The sequence below is a fragment of the Thamnophis elegans genome, chromosome 4 (genome assembly GCF_009769535.1).
Source record: "Thamnophis elegans isolate rThaEle1 chromosome 4, rThaEle1.pri, whole genome shotgun sequence".
Lineage (NCBI taxonomy): Eukaryota > Metazoa > Chordata > Lepidosauria > Squamata > Colubridae > Thamnophis > Thamnophis elegans.
Window position 1 is genome coordinate 95,388,850 of NC_045544.1, and position 15,077 is coordinate 95,403,926.

The 15,077-nt window shown below is 37.3% G+C and overlaps 1 protein-coding gene across 1 annotated transcript in view; it reads right to left on the minus strand.

Moving 5' to 3' along the window:
• The window catches only part of THADA (THADA armadillo repeat containing), a 106,263-nt gene that overhangs the window by 81,858 nt on the left and 9,328 nt on the right, over positions 1-15,077 (minus strand). Inside the window, 13 exon segments of the mRNA XM_032215562.1 lie at positions 1,427-1,563; positions 2,548-2,677; positions 3,623-3,836; positions 4,820-4,971; positions 5,855-5,953; positions 5,956-5,977; positions 9,653-9,775; positions 10,276-10,431; positions 10,514-10,665; positions 11,348-12,039; positions 12,880-13,100; positions 13,718-13,812; positions 14,868-15,058. Of these exon segments, the coding sequence (XP_032071453.1) occupies positions 1,427-1,563; positions 2,548-2,677; positions 3,623-3,836; positions 4,820-4,971; positions 5,855-5,953; positions 5,956-5,977; positions 9,653-9,775; positions 10,276-10,431; positions 10,514-10,665; positions 11,348-12,039; positions 12,880-13,100; positions 13,718-13,812; positions 14,868-15,058 (2,384 nt within the window).

Consider the following 15,077-nt stretch of genomic DNA (forward strand, 5'->3'; position numbering starts at 1 on the left):
CTCTGGTTTTGTCACCCTTTCTCTCTCTTGATTTTAATTAAATTTTCTCAAGGCCAGACCCATTTTTCTAGTTTAAAACAGCATGTTATTGTTATTTATATGCACTACCAAAAGACTTGCACTTTACATATGCTTTGCCTGTATACCTTAATACAGGGCAGACTCTTTGGAGCCATAGGTTTATAGATAGCCCTTAGACTAATTTTTGGCAGCCTTCTGCTTAATTTTAAAAACTTCACATAAAAGTTCAATGCAGTCTTTAGGTGAGCACCATTTGTCCTGTTTCCGAACTGTTTGGGAAAGAAAAAAAAATGGGTGTGTCCCTTTCCATTGCTTACTTAATATCAAAGAAAAGCCAAGGCAGCTTTAAGAAAGGAATGGCCTCTCAGTTTATGTTAGGGGCAGAAATAATTAGTCCAGAATGCAGCCGCGCGAGTGATAGTGAGCGCACCGCGGTTCGCCCACATAACACCTATCCTCCGCGAGCTGCACTGGCTACCTGTTGATCTCCGGGTGCGCTTCAGGGTATTACTTACCACCTATAAAGCCCTCCATGGTAGTGGATCTGAGTACTTGAGAGACCGCCTCCTGCCGATTACCTCCCTCCGACCAATTAGATCGCACAGATTGGGCCTCCTCCGAATTCCATCCGCCAGTCAATGCCGACTGGCGACTACGCGGAGGAGAGCCTTTTCAGTAACAGCTCCGACCCTGTGGAACGACCTCCCCGTCGAGATTCGCACCCTCACCACCGTCCAGACCTTCCGCACAGCCCTTAAGACCTGGCTATCCCGTCAGGCCTGGGGATAAGTTTCTAATTCGCCCCCCCAAGTGTTGAGTGTTGAATGAAAGTTGTGTTTTTACTGTTTATTTTATTCACATATTGTTTATGTCTCTGTATTGCACCCCCCTTTTCCTATGAATGTAAGCCGCCCCGAGTCCCCTCAGGGAAAAGGGCGGCCTATAAATCCCAAATAAATGAAAAAAATGAAATTAATAAATGAATGCTTAAGGAAAGACTGGAAGCAATTTTCCAGTCCTGGTTTCCATTCCTCTTCTTCTGTATATGCTTGGAAATCTGAATATCAACCACATGGGAGCTTAGCAACTATCTATCCTGGCCGTGCTTAAATTTAATCAAGGCACTGACAATACCAAGTAAACATTTCTGACTTATAAACAGCTTCTTGAGAAATTATAAGCACTCATATCTCAATTTTATAGTGACACAGAAAATACAGCACAATATTGACCAGAACCAACATACATAGAGAGATGAATACTGAAATGCACAATTTGGGGGGGCTCATAAAAGGAAATCATTTGCTTCAGCAAAGAGACATCTAGTTTGATAAACAAAATACATAAATTTATTGATGTTAGTGCATCAAAAAAGTCAGGAATTTTAGGAATATTCCTGCATTACCCAAGTCAGTATCCATTGGAATAAGGCCTTCTGGGGATGAACTCTGAACTATTGGGGATACTACAGCAGAAAGTTTATAGGACATCAGAATAAGCTTTCTCACTACTTCTTTCCATTCACTGGTCAGCGTCATATGACTGTAAGAAATAATCAATTTCCTGTGAATGGAGTCATCCTAAAATTAATTAAAAGTAAATAAAGTATGATAAATTAATGCTTATTCAATATAAACTTATCACACACTAAATTACAGCTTGAAACTACATAATTATTTTACTGCATGCAAGATTATTCTTATAATTTGTTACATGTCATATTTTCTCTCAATGAAAGAAGATATATAAATAAATGCATCACTGGAATCCCAAAACACAGAGTGATATGCTGAAAAGGATACTTTTCAGTATCTGTTCAAGGTGTCTTGTTTGAAGTACAATCTAAACTTCTCCTAGTAAAGCATTTCCATCCTTCATCTATATTTCCTTCTGGTCCTACTGAAACTAGTGGTTACATCCTGCTGTACGACAGGATTAATCTGATTAGGTGCAACTGTTTTTCACTGCGGAAGCAACACAGAATATTCTTCAAAAGATCCATGTAGTTCAGTCTGCTTATACCTTTGATATAAGACCACCATGGAATCCAGGCTGTAGTCTCAAACTGGAAAATTGGAAAGCATTCCAGAAGGCAATACAAACTATTTACACAGTGCTGCCATGAAAATCATATACTCAATGGAATTGAGCTCAAATCAAGAATATACCTGAGTCCAAATTAAGAATATTTTTTTAGTTTGCCCAAGCAAACTATTACAAGATTCACTGAGAAGCTATGCAGGCCCTACAAATTCTAGATCCACCCACACATTTTACCAACAAACTTTATTTATTGTGGCAGAAAGGCAAAATGCATAACATGTGGAAAATAATTACACTGAATGAAACTGACTTACATTCTAATTAAAATTTAATTTCATGCATCATGTTTTTGTTCCCCCTACTTTTTCAAGGACAATTGCCAGCCCACCGCTTCAAGACCAAGTACTCCTTCAGCTTACTCTACAGCAATGAAGAAATCAATGAAAGTCATTGCAATTCACATCAATGTTCAATATTACTCACTTTAATTGACACAAAGCCCCAGTTATACAGTGTACTCGGCCATACATTGGGAATGAAGCAGCTGCGTGAAGTAAAGACTTCTCAGCCTGCAATATTTCTCTTTCAAGGTTTTCCAACAAGGACTTTATAACTATATGCAAATAAAAAGACAGAAGGGTGTAAGCCTTTGTAAATACCATTCCTTACCAAATCCTAGTTTTATATTAAAGACAAGCAAATCACAAAAAAGCAACAAATTGATGATAGAGCCATTGATAAAACTAGGTAAAACTAGATCACCATTGGTCTAGTTTTGGGTCAGCAATGACAGAGCGTCTAATGTACTGCCTTCACTGGAGAAGCTGGGATTTATTCAGAGATATACCTGCCTTGAAAATAGCCCGTGCTGAACAGTATAACACAATCAAACATCAGTGCAGGAATTGTTTTATGACATTTTATGTTTATGTCATAAAATGTTTTATGATGTTTATGTCGTAAAATGTTTTATAAAACTTGTCAAATTTCAATTCTGTTGGGAGTCATGGATCCCAGATTCAGTCACATTCTGTAAAATAGCCCATCTGAGGTAACTTGGTTTAAAAAAACCTTGCCCTACGGTGCACCGATTTGCCCAATTATAGGTTACAGGAATCAGTGTTTTAGTATAAATTGACTAGAGACTATACAGACATAAAATAAAAAAAAAAGGTTAAAGATGCATGTTGATCAGGCAAAATTTCAGTAAAATCAATGAAATTTGCTGTGGCAGCTTTTCAAAGTCAAAACATTTAAAGTGGCACATGTGATATCAGGCTAGTTATGAAGCCCAGAGAATTAGAAAGACAGATAGTTGCAGATATTTTAATGTCTTAAGTTTCAAAGAAAATTCCTAGGTCAATAATTTCAAAAAAGCAAATACAAAAAACTTTTAAGAGCTCATTGCATGAATTATTCGTACCAAAAACTAAAAACACTAAGTTTAGATTAAAACAGAAAGCTATTACTTCTGAACATGAAGACTTTCTTTGGACATAATGGCATCATCTTTCAATACAGAATGGAAATTTTAAACTACAGAATGTAAAATAATGACCAGATAAAGTATTCTTCTCTAATGAGTCAGCAGGTAGATCTTCATTTGGCTGAAACATGCCCAGAAGTTGATAACTTTCTGAACAAATATTCAACAATCCTTTCTGATGGATTAAGAAGTTCAATAAATAGGAAGCAGTCACGCAGTCATACGGCTTGGAACTTCGGCTGAGCTGCATAGCTACCTGAAACAATGGTTGCAGTTTTTCAGGATCCTGAAATATGCAGGGGAAAAAATAAAGTTTTAAATGTTAGCTGATGGTACAAACTGTAACATGCTCAGTCATCTGGATATCCAAGCAGAAATATTGGCTTATGATTAGCATAGTTACTGTATATACTCGAGTACAAGCCTAGTTTTTCAGCCCACTTTTTGGGCTGAAAAAAGCCGCCTCGGCTTATACTCGAGTCAGTGAAAAATTTGCCCGAAATGGAGGAGAAAAAGGGGCGGGGCCATGCCGCTGGGTGACACTCGTGAATGGCCCAGTGCCCCTGTGAGTTTCCCCTCCCTCTGTGTCAGTTTGCCGCGCAGCACGCACCGCACCATCCCCCCTCCTCACGTTCTAATGTAATGCAGGGCTGTCTTACGATTCCCCTTCCTCCCCCTCCTGCCGCTCTGCAACGATGTCCCACCTCCTCCTTGTTATGGCAAGCAGCCACATAGCGATGTCCCACCTCCTCTGGTACAGTGATCCAATGATAGGAATCACTGTGCCGTGTGTCATAGGAGGCGGGACATCGCTCCCACGGCTGCACGGGACATCATCATCACAGCGGGACATCAGCATCATGAGGTGAGTGAAGTATTTCATTGAATACACCGCTAGTTTACTGTTTTTCTTTGAATAAATATTCAAAAACATTATTGGTATCTATTTTTATTTTTGAAATTTACCGGTAGCTGCTGCATTTCCCACCCTAGGCTTATACTCGAGTCAATAACTTTTCCAGTTTTTTTGTGGTAAAATTAGGTGCCTCGGCTTATATTCGGGTCGGCCTATACTCGAGTATATACGGTAATCAATATGTAATCAGTGCTAGAGGAATTTATGTGTGTTAATTTTGAAACAGACAATATCTAGTTACCATGAGTGAATTGAGTGATTATATAAATGTCATAATAAATAAATAACAATAAATAATAATAAATAAATAAATAAATAAATAATAATAATAAATCTGTAAGCTGTGCCAGTACCTGAAAATAAGGCAAAAAAGGATGAAGCTTCATTAGAAGATCAAATGCCAAAGTCTTTACTTCCTCAAAAGTGCTGGCAAAACAGTGCAACAAACTTTCGGCACGAGAACAATCAACTTCTTGGGCTATTTGAAATAACTCTTGGCTTTGGCCTATTAAAAATGGAAATATTTACAAAAACAGCTGGTTTGGAGCATGGCTGAAAAAACAACCACCACCAACCATGAGCAATATTCCTTCTAATGCATCTTATTATCTGGAATTACTTAACATTTTTAAAACCCTAAATTTACTGTATTATATGATAGACTATAGAATGAAAAAGCTTTCTTATGCAGTAGGGAAACGCTACACGGTATCATTGTCAATAACAGGAAAACAATACTCATGGTTATACCATTTCTGGTTTCAAAGGAACCTAATATGAGAATTATAACAATCTTCAGAGTCTTTCCATGTATACTTATTAGTGTTGCTTATTTGACATCCATAACAACAGCTACAATAACATATGCATATGCACAATCAGACTTGCATGTTCAGATGATTTTTTTTATATCAGCTGCTGATACTGAAATCAATATGTATTTATTGCAGAAGGATCTTAGCCTTTATGAAGCCATCTATTTTCCTTTCCAGGTAACTAATAGTTAAGGAAAAGCATAAAACTAGGCTGTCAATGAAGAATTCTCAGTCATCTACTAGAATTGTCTAGAGTCTGAAGCATGTCAACTCAAAAGAAACCATAAAATAAACAATAGCTTCTTTCTCAGACTTATTTCTGATGAAAACAGTTATCACTTTTGAGTGGATAAAAGGGCAACTTAAACCAGGGGAGGGACCCTCCAGCATGTTTATAACCTCAGGTGATAACATTATATCATCCAAACACAGTTTTATCTTCTAATATAAAAATGTTCATATCCTTTAACAATTTTATTTTTGGGATGAACAAATATTTTAAAACTGTTACATCAGCTTTAGTATTTCCTGGAAAATCAATTTAATATAATTTGGTTCTTTAAGGTAAGCTACCTTCTGAGTTAGGAAATATGTCAGCTATTGTTCCCAAAAGAGTCAGTGCAGTAAATCTGCTTGGATGGGATGAGCCAGGAAACAAGGATTCAAAAGTATACTGCAGATGGAAGAGATGAAATCCTAAAGATAAAACAGCAATTACATTTTTACCTGCGATAATGATCAAATACAATTTTACTTTGGAAAGAGGAGTACATTTGCTAAATCTATGCATATAGATAGATGATTGTGGAGAAACTGTCAAGATAGCTGGAGAGAGGGGCCAAATAAGCGAAGCATGACTTCCCCAAAAAATTCATGAAATCTTATCTGGATATTGCCAGGAGAAGTCAAGCAATCTGCTGAGATTCTTGTAACATAGGAGACAAACAATAAGTTTCTGCCTAAGACTACTCATGAGTGGATCTGGCTGCTTGCGCCAGACAACACCATATACTGTGTTTCCCTGAAAATAAGACAGGGTCTTATTTTATTTGGCCCCACAAAATATGGCCGTGGGCTTATTATAGGGGAGGGCTTATTGTTTTGGGGTTACGGGCAGCTGCTCCCTTGCGAACTGGCTCCTGAAGAGCCGAGCACAGCCTCAGGGGCGAAGCAGCCATGAGGTGACCACGCTCAAGAGCAACTGCCCAGCAAACCCCCACTCGAGCAGAGCGCCATTCACTGACTTAGGGGGTATCCGTAAGGCGCCAAGGCACATGGCACTCCACCCGTTCCCGCGGCTTAGCACATTCAGGATACCCTCTAGGTCAGTGCATTGAGTTCTGCCCGGCTGGAGAGGGGGGTTGCCCGAGCGCCTGTTCCGCCCCCGCCGCACTCCGAGCATAACTTCTCTGGTTTCCAAACTCCAAAACTTGGCTGCCAAATCTTCCAGCAGTGGCCACTCTAGGAGTTCTCTCTATGGTTGTGGGCCGGCTGCCAGACAGAGAGTCTTCCAGCAGCCAGCCCACAACCATAGAGCGCACTCCTAGAGTGGCCGCTTCTGGAAGACTTGGCAGCTGAGTTTTGGAGTTTGGAAGCTGGATAAGAAGTTATGCTCAGAGCGTGGCAGGGGCAAAACAGGCACTCGCGCAACCGTCCTCTCCAGCCAGGTAGAGCTCCATGCACTGTCCTAGGGGTATCCCGAATGTGCCAAGCTGCAGGAGCTGGAGAGCGGGAAAGTGCCACGTGCCTTGGTGCCTTACGGATACCCCCTAGGTCAGTGAATGGTGCTCTGCTCGGCTGGAGAGGGGGTTTGCCAGGCGGCTGCTCATGAGTGTGGTCACCTCATGGCTGCTTCGCCCCTGAGGGTGTGCTCAGCTCTTCAGGAGCCAGTTCACAAGGGAGCAGCCGTCTGGCAACTCCCCCCTCTGGCCAGGCAGAATGCCACTCCCCAACCTAGCGGTATCCCGAAGGCACCAAGCAACGTGACCGCCTTTCTCCCCCGGGCTCCCACGGCTTGGCACCTTCAGGATACTGCTAGGTCAGTGAGCGGTGCTCTTCCTGGCTGGAGGAGGGATTGTCCAGGGGGCTTTTTTTCGGAGGTGGGCTTATATTTTTGCCCACACGAAAAATGTGGCAAGGGGTTAGTTTCAGGACAGGTCGTATTTTCAGGGAAACATGGTATTTGAAATCTACGTTTGAAAAATTCTTAGTGTCCTGGTTCATATCAACTACACATCAACCAAACCATCCCTCCTTATCCTGTGATCCTATAACATAATAACTAGGTCAAGGGCTGCCATTCTGGAGAATATAAATCATGAGTCTTGTATATTTCTTATCAGCCTTTGTGTGACCAGAACATGGGCAAGCCTTCATCAGACAAAGGCAATATTGGTTACAATCAAGGCATCTCATCCCATCAGAGTTTGAGGGGTATGTTCTGCAGCTGCCAAATTATGTAACTTCTTCAGTGCAGTGCCTTAACTCTTTTAGAAATTCCACAACTCCATCACTTTTTCTGGGAGGAATAAGTGGGGGTGTCTTGGACAGTATTCCAAGCGTATTTCAAGTTCTCAGAACAATATGTGCCTTGGGGAAGACAGCTTGACCACTATTTTCCTATAATGTTCCTACACCATTTCCTGTAGCACGATAGCTATAGTAGATTAGCTGCTAATAAAATAAAATACTGCTTTCACCATTAACATAGTAAGCAAGATGTATGAACTCAGCCATATAATATAGCTTATATATAACCTTTCCTGGTCTAAAATTAACTTCTCTACTCAGCTATCCCATTCTGAAAACCTGATAACAATCTTTCTGGCCCTGGAAAGATGGATTGTTTAAAACCTGTTTTTAGAACTAGCTAACTAGAAAGCTTAAGAATTAGAAAGAGGAATTATTTGTTAGTCTTCACCAATTTAGAAAAACTGACATGTAAATTCCTGCATAATAAAAGGTAAATTTTGCCAAACTGATTTTGAAATCCATTCACTCAAATTAGCCATCTATATAGAGTAACCTATATATTTTGTTCTCTTTACAAAAAGCCTGATATGAAAGAGAAGCAAACAAGTAGTTGCAGTGGCTACAGGAACTCTGCAACTTAGTGCCAAAATTGGAACTGGAATCTTGGCTGTTAAGTGGTTTTTAAGCAAAACACCCACAACTCCTTCGCTCAACAATTCCCACATTCTTTGTTGCAATCATTAAGTGATCTCCCAGGTCATTAAATGGACAGAAAGAAAGGGCTGCCTACTTCAGCTCTTTCGCCCTCAAATGTTCCTGCAGCCCACCAAAGGATTTCAGCTTCCATCCATGCATGGAGAAAAGAATCTTTCAGAGGTTGATTTCAGCTTCCATCTGTCCTGCCCTCCCACTTGAGACCTTCCCTGCCAGCTTTCCCTTAGATTTTCCCTTTGCAATTGATTGTAAATGAAAGCCGGTCCACAATTCCCAAAAATTGGTCACATGATTGAATGGAGGAGGGACTTCTACAACTTTTTACAGTAGTCAGAAGTGCTTTACTGAGGCTATCACAATATTCAATTGTCACCTATAGTCAGTTCCTTTCTTGTTTCCTTGTACTAACACTGAGTTTGTCCTGACATAGAAAGACATTTCTTGTTGAATTATTTTCTCAGTTAATGGCACATGCTTTATATTACAACATAGAGAAATATTTTGGATGGTATATTACACATCTATTTTTGCCTTTTAAGGTTTGATAATTTAGCCGTTTAGGGGCTGCTACTAAATAAAGTGTCAGTTTGCATGCACCATAGAGTTCTATGATATCACAGCATAACTAACAAGCTGATTGCCTATTCTGTAAGTGCCAATCTTTATTTCAGCTGTGAGCACCCAGATTTCATTTCAAGAAAATATCACAAGAATTAATATCACTTTCCAAAATGAGCAATAAAACCTACTAAATATATCACATTCATAGACAAGAAATTTCTATACTTTTCAATTTGTACATAACAGACATTGTCTAATGGTTCAAATCTACTTCAGTAATATAATTGATTGATTCTACCCTGTCTCTTCAGGCCTGGGAAAGCTCATTTTTTTCCTAAGAAGACTGCCAGATTGGTTAATTTTTGTATATGTAGGCATAAGTCCCAGTTTAGGATAAAACACATTATGAAATATTTAAAAGGCAAGTATAGTCAATATTGAATTAAATTCATTTCCTTTATGTTAGAGTTAGATAATTTTACATGACTTTTTTTCTATCTCATACCTCAATTTTATAAATCACAGAAAATCAACTCTTTGCTTTCCTCTTCTGTGGTAACTGAATTATTTGAAATTGACACAAAAATATTAATTCTTTAGATTAGAGCAATTTACAAAACCTACCTTATATTGTTGCAAAGTTGTTAATGGATCCCATGTAAGTGACTGATTAATTAGACTTTGTTTAGACTTCAATTGCTGCATTTTATGAATAGTCTGGGAGCTTTCATATATCCGGCAGAACAGCTTTTGGAAGAAAGAAAATAGAATTCAATTAAAAAAAATTTAAATGGCATTACAAATTACCGTGTTTTTCGCTCCATAAGATGCACTCCCCCCCCCCAAAAAAAAGTAGTTAGAAATGTCTGTGCGTCTTATAGAATGGAATATTGCATCACAGACTTGGCCACAGCGGCGGGTCCTTTTACAGTGCTGAACCCACCTCCTCTGTCTTTCTCATTGCCCACCTTCTATCTCTTTTCCTCATTGCAGGAGTCAATAGGCAGAGCTGGCATATGAGAGGACACCTCAGGCTCCTCTCAGGCTTCACCTGATATATTTTTTTCTTGTTTTCCTCCTCTAAACCTAGATGCATCTTATGGTCAGGTACGTCTTATGAAGCGGAAAAATACGGTAGTTTACATATTTAAGAAATCCATAAAGACTTCATGAAATTTCATTTGTATTGTATTTTCTTATAGCACTCTGAGAAAAGGGTATATTTTACATTCATATTTTGAAATTACCTTTTTCAGTAAGGAACAAATCTGTTGCCTCACTGCTGCTGATTGGTTGTTCAAGTTATATCTAATAAAAAACTGTATCAGTTGCATTTCTTCTATGGAAATTATTTCTGTGCTGCGGTGACTTTCACACAGTAAACCCAAAGCATCTATTCGGACCTTTAAAATTAGAAGCAAGTTTCAATTATCTGGTTTCTCTCTGAAATACCAATTCTAACATTTAAAACATTGAGACATGTACCTCATCATGCTGGTGAACCAAACCTTGTTTTATACAGCTCACAGGCACAAGGCCATCTTGTATTATGACTACAAACTGCAAGTGCCCATGAGCCCTGGCCGTTCTCAAGCATGCCATCAGGGCTCCGAGAGCTCCTCTGGTTTTGAAAGATCCTTAATAAAATTCATAAATTCTAATTAATAAAGATACTGGTTAGTCATTCATTTTCTTCTCAACTCAACATGCCCATAAAAATCAATCCACCAGACAGATTAGTATATCTTAATTTTTATGATACACATAGATGTGGCTCCATGTTACAAGCACTATCGTGGCATATAATATTAGGCCATTTAAATATAAAACGCTTTGGAAAGGATAGTTTATAAAGCAGCCATTTGAACTTGACCGATGACATGGCTACTCTAATGACTGAAAAACATTCTATGAAATAATAAGTCCTTCATAATATGAAAGCCAAATTTTCAATAAAAACATGACCTTTTGTGGTAGGAATTAAAGTTGGGGGAACATTATCTTTATAATGTTTATGAAGAAAACTAATACAAGGGGAAATGACCAACTTTACTTACTTAGTTTGTAATAAAAGAAAATAAAATTTGTATTATTAATTGAAAGAATTCAGAATAGAAATTCTAAAGTATGTTCCCAGTCACCCAGAGTCATCTTTATTTATTCTTTAAGTAACTGAGAACTTGGAATTCTATCCTTCCCCCAAACAAATTCATTTCAAATAATAAATAAATAAACAACACCATCACCACCCACAAACTCAGCCTATTTATGGATACCTTACACTACAACATGTTAAGTATAAGATTAAAACAATCTTACCAACATTAGACTCTGTTGAAATCTGAAGGATTTTAATCATGTAGTTCAAACTTTCTGGGCTACATTTTAACAATTTTGGTAAGTAATAATCTGTTACATAGGTGGCTTGTTCTGGATTTCCATCACATAAAATCAAAAGCAGAGGAGAAACCCATGTCTCATGCCAACTATCAATCCAAGTGCTTCTTTCCAAAGTGGATATAAGATGCCTCTTGTGATTCACGAACATGATTTCCAATAAATCACTTGCATAAGGTGCAAAAGACTGATCATTCATTACATCCAAGATTTGTACAGGAATTGTTCTGTCAATTTCCAAAAGATTGTCAATGCCAATACACTCCACAAGATATCCAAGTGATGAGTATTTGCCTTTAACATGCCATTCTAAACCTAGCAGGCTTTCAGTTAATTCTGAGAAGAAAGGGTCTGGTTTTATTATGGATTCTTTCACAGCAGTCTGATGTATTTGAAGAAGATTTTTAAATATTAGCTTAGTCTGGTGCCTAACTGCATCTAGTGGGTGTTCCCAATGTGCATACACATAATCCAACATTTTACTAATGGTTTCCGAGTTTCCATTGAGATTGAATTTCAGATTTCTAGAACTTGATTGAAGACAATCCACTGCTACATTGGTCCAAATAGCTAGAATTCTGGACAGAGATGCTGCCATTACAGACTCTTTTAACCTTAGAGAAACAGTATAAAGTAGGGAAAACATGAGCATATTTTAAAACAAACTGAATATCAATATTCAAATGTTTAAGTATCACAGATGTAGATTTTTTCTTCTTCTTCCACCTCTTATTTACACTTGTTTGAATGCTTTATAATAAACTATTTATTCATACTTTACTTTTTAGCTGTGCTCAATGTCTGATTTTTTCCCCTCTTTGTATCACAATTTCTTTTTCTTTCAGTATATATTTAAGAATATATGCAAGCTGTTCTTCTGATGCAAAAATATTTCTAAGTGGTAAGGAAAATTGTAATGGGAGGTGTGAATCTAATTTACATTATTAAAAACCTAAAAACAATGCCTGGTATCTTCTATAGACTGGATTGAGGAAAACAAATGGATGCTTAACATAAGGTGGTAAAGGTGCTCCTTGTAAGTCAAAAAAAGGGAATTCAAACAATTGTTGAACCATCTTAAGTACCACTACAAAGTAAGAGACAATAAATAATGCAATCATAAAATCTGTAGAAAAGAAGTGGTAGAAAGAAAAACAATAGGTGAAATCGGCCTCATTTTTTTTAAACAGAACCAATTTCCCATGACGTTAGCAAAGCTTAGTTCCAGATAAGCAGACACAAGATTGTAGCCATGGAGAGGGATTTATAAATAATACATCTCCCTATTTTCTCTGCAATAACAATTTTATGAGGTGGATTGGACTGAGAAAGTGTGACATTCTCTCTAACCAGCTTTCATGACAAAGGCACTCTAGACCTCACAGAGTAGGCCAAAGCTTCAACTACTAAATTCACACTGACTCAAAATTATAAAACATAACAACAGATTTTACCGTGTGCTTAAGGTCAACAAAACAGAGGCTATATCCAAGAGTAGTTTCTCTGCATTCTCTCCCATGCTGTGATCTTTCCAATCTAACATAGCAAGTACTCCATGGCAAAGACAAAGGAGGACAGAGTCAGAAAGTTCAGCAGTACAGAGACCTCCGCAGCTGTCCACAAACCACGTTGGCACATCAGAACACTTTAATAAGCCACAAATCAAGTCACTGATCTGCAAAAAGAAATGTAATATAACTGTAATATAAGAGGAAAAAAAGTATGGTTTACTAGATCGCTGGAAGACAAGAAGTTACAACAAAAAAGGCAAATAGCAATTGTTATTTCTTTACACCTGTCACCAAATGGAAATTAGGAGAGCTAAACTTCAAATAGTACATACTGTATGTTTCCAGAGCTATTTAAGATTACTAGTTATCTCCATTTTACCACCCAAACACATGCTTTAGCATTACAGGTATCCCCAAATCCATAAAGGATTGCATTTACTCATAGTCAAAAATTCAGATCCATAGTTGAGTAAATCTGTGGGACCAAGATTATAGTTGCAATCCTTTAAACATCCCCTGATAATTGTTCATATGAATTCAATGGGATTAACTTCCAAGTAAATGTTATCTTCTCCCAAAGTTACTTATATTTAAATATTATCTTAATGCACAGTGAAGTGGCAATATTTCCTGTGGTAGAATTTACATAAAATTTGTAATTAATATTGAAATGGCTACTTTTTCAGTTACTTCTCTTTCTTAAATTAGCTTAATGTTTCAAATACTCATTCAAAATTAATTGTATACATATTTTTACTTTTTTCAGAAGAAACACACTAACCAAACAAGGTAACTTCTCAACAGGTTGAAACATTGTCTTAATAAAAAGAACAACAGCCAATCCTGCTGAAGTCTGGACAGTTTGTAGAAGGTCTTCTAAAGAAAAGAAAAAATACTAGAATTATAAATGGAATTTAAAGTACTTGAGTACCATTCTGCTTTTCTGAAATAATAAGGTAATTCCTACTATATTTTTTTCTATTGCATTTAACACACTAATTCTCATAAACATACCAAAGAAAATCATTAACTTTATTACATACAGCAGCCTCAATTGTTCATAAATTATGTGATTATTATTTGTTTCTAATGTTGTAGAAATCATGGTCAAAATTGTAATAAACACATATACCGTAATTGTGTTTTCTTCAATTAAACCAGTATAATAAAATACATGACATTATATGATGCATGACCCAACCACTAATATTACCCTTAATTGAATATCAACTAGGACTTAAAATAGCCTTCCCAATAGCTGTTCCATTTTCATAAGACTACAAATCAGAATATGCTGCTATGTACAGAAAGAGAGTTTTTAACAATTACTCCTGAAACTTCCCAAACTATCTTTTGTGCTGCTCTAAATCATTCATTCATTCAACTTGATGCATGGCAAACAACCAAACATAGAGATTTTCACAGGGTTTTTATAAGCTGGAGGAAATAATTACAGGTACTCCTTATTTACTGATCACAATTCAGACTGGCAATTCTGCCACTAAGAACTGTAGTAATTAAGCAAACAAACGCATGACTGTGCCAGACGTATGATATCACTTTGACTTCCATTGTTAAGCAATCACAGAGGTCGTTAAACGAGACATTGCGTGACAGAGATGTGCAATTTTACATCTGCATTCACTATTAATTCTGCTTGTTATGAAGATTGGTTTAAAGGCTGTGTTTTGTTATAAACATTATAATTTTGAACAGTCACTAAAAAGGTAGTTGGTAAGCAAGGCATACCTGTATCCTTTTGCAAGCAGAATTGCATTCATAGAAATTTTTAAATCCAATCCAAGTTAAAAAAATAATAAGCAAGAGTGACATTATTTTAGTATAAAGATTCTTATTCCTGAGTTTAGCTTTATCTCTTTTGAAATAAACTGTTGGAGAAAAATTTAAAATTTAAATTTAGCACTATTTACCATTATTTAAGCAGCATATAAAGCAGTTCAGAAGTCCACACATACATTGCCAAATGGGACAATCCAATTTTTTCCAAAAACATCCCTGTATATTTTCCAGAACTTTTTGGATCAATGTCATGGAAACTTTAATTCCCATAAGCAAATCATGCATCAGCCGAGTTTGAGCAATGTGATTTCCACTGAATTTCCTTTAAAAGATATAAATAA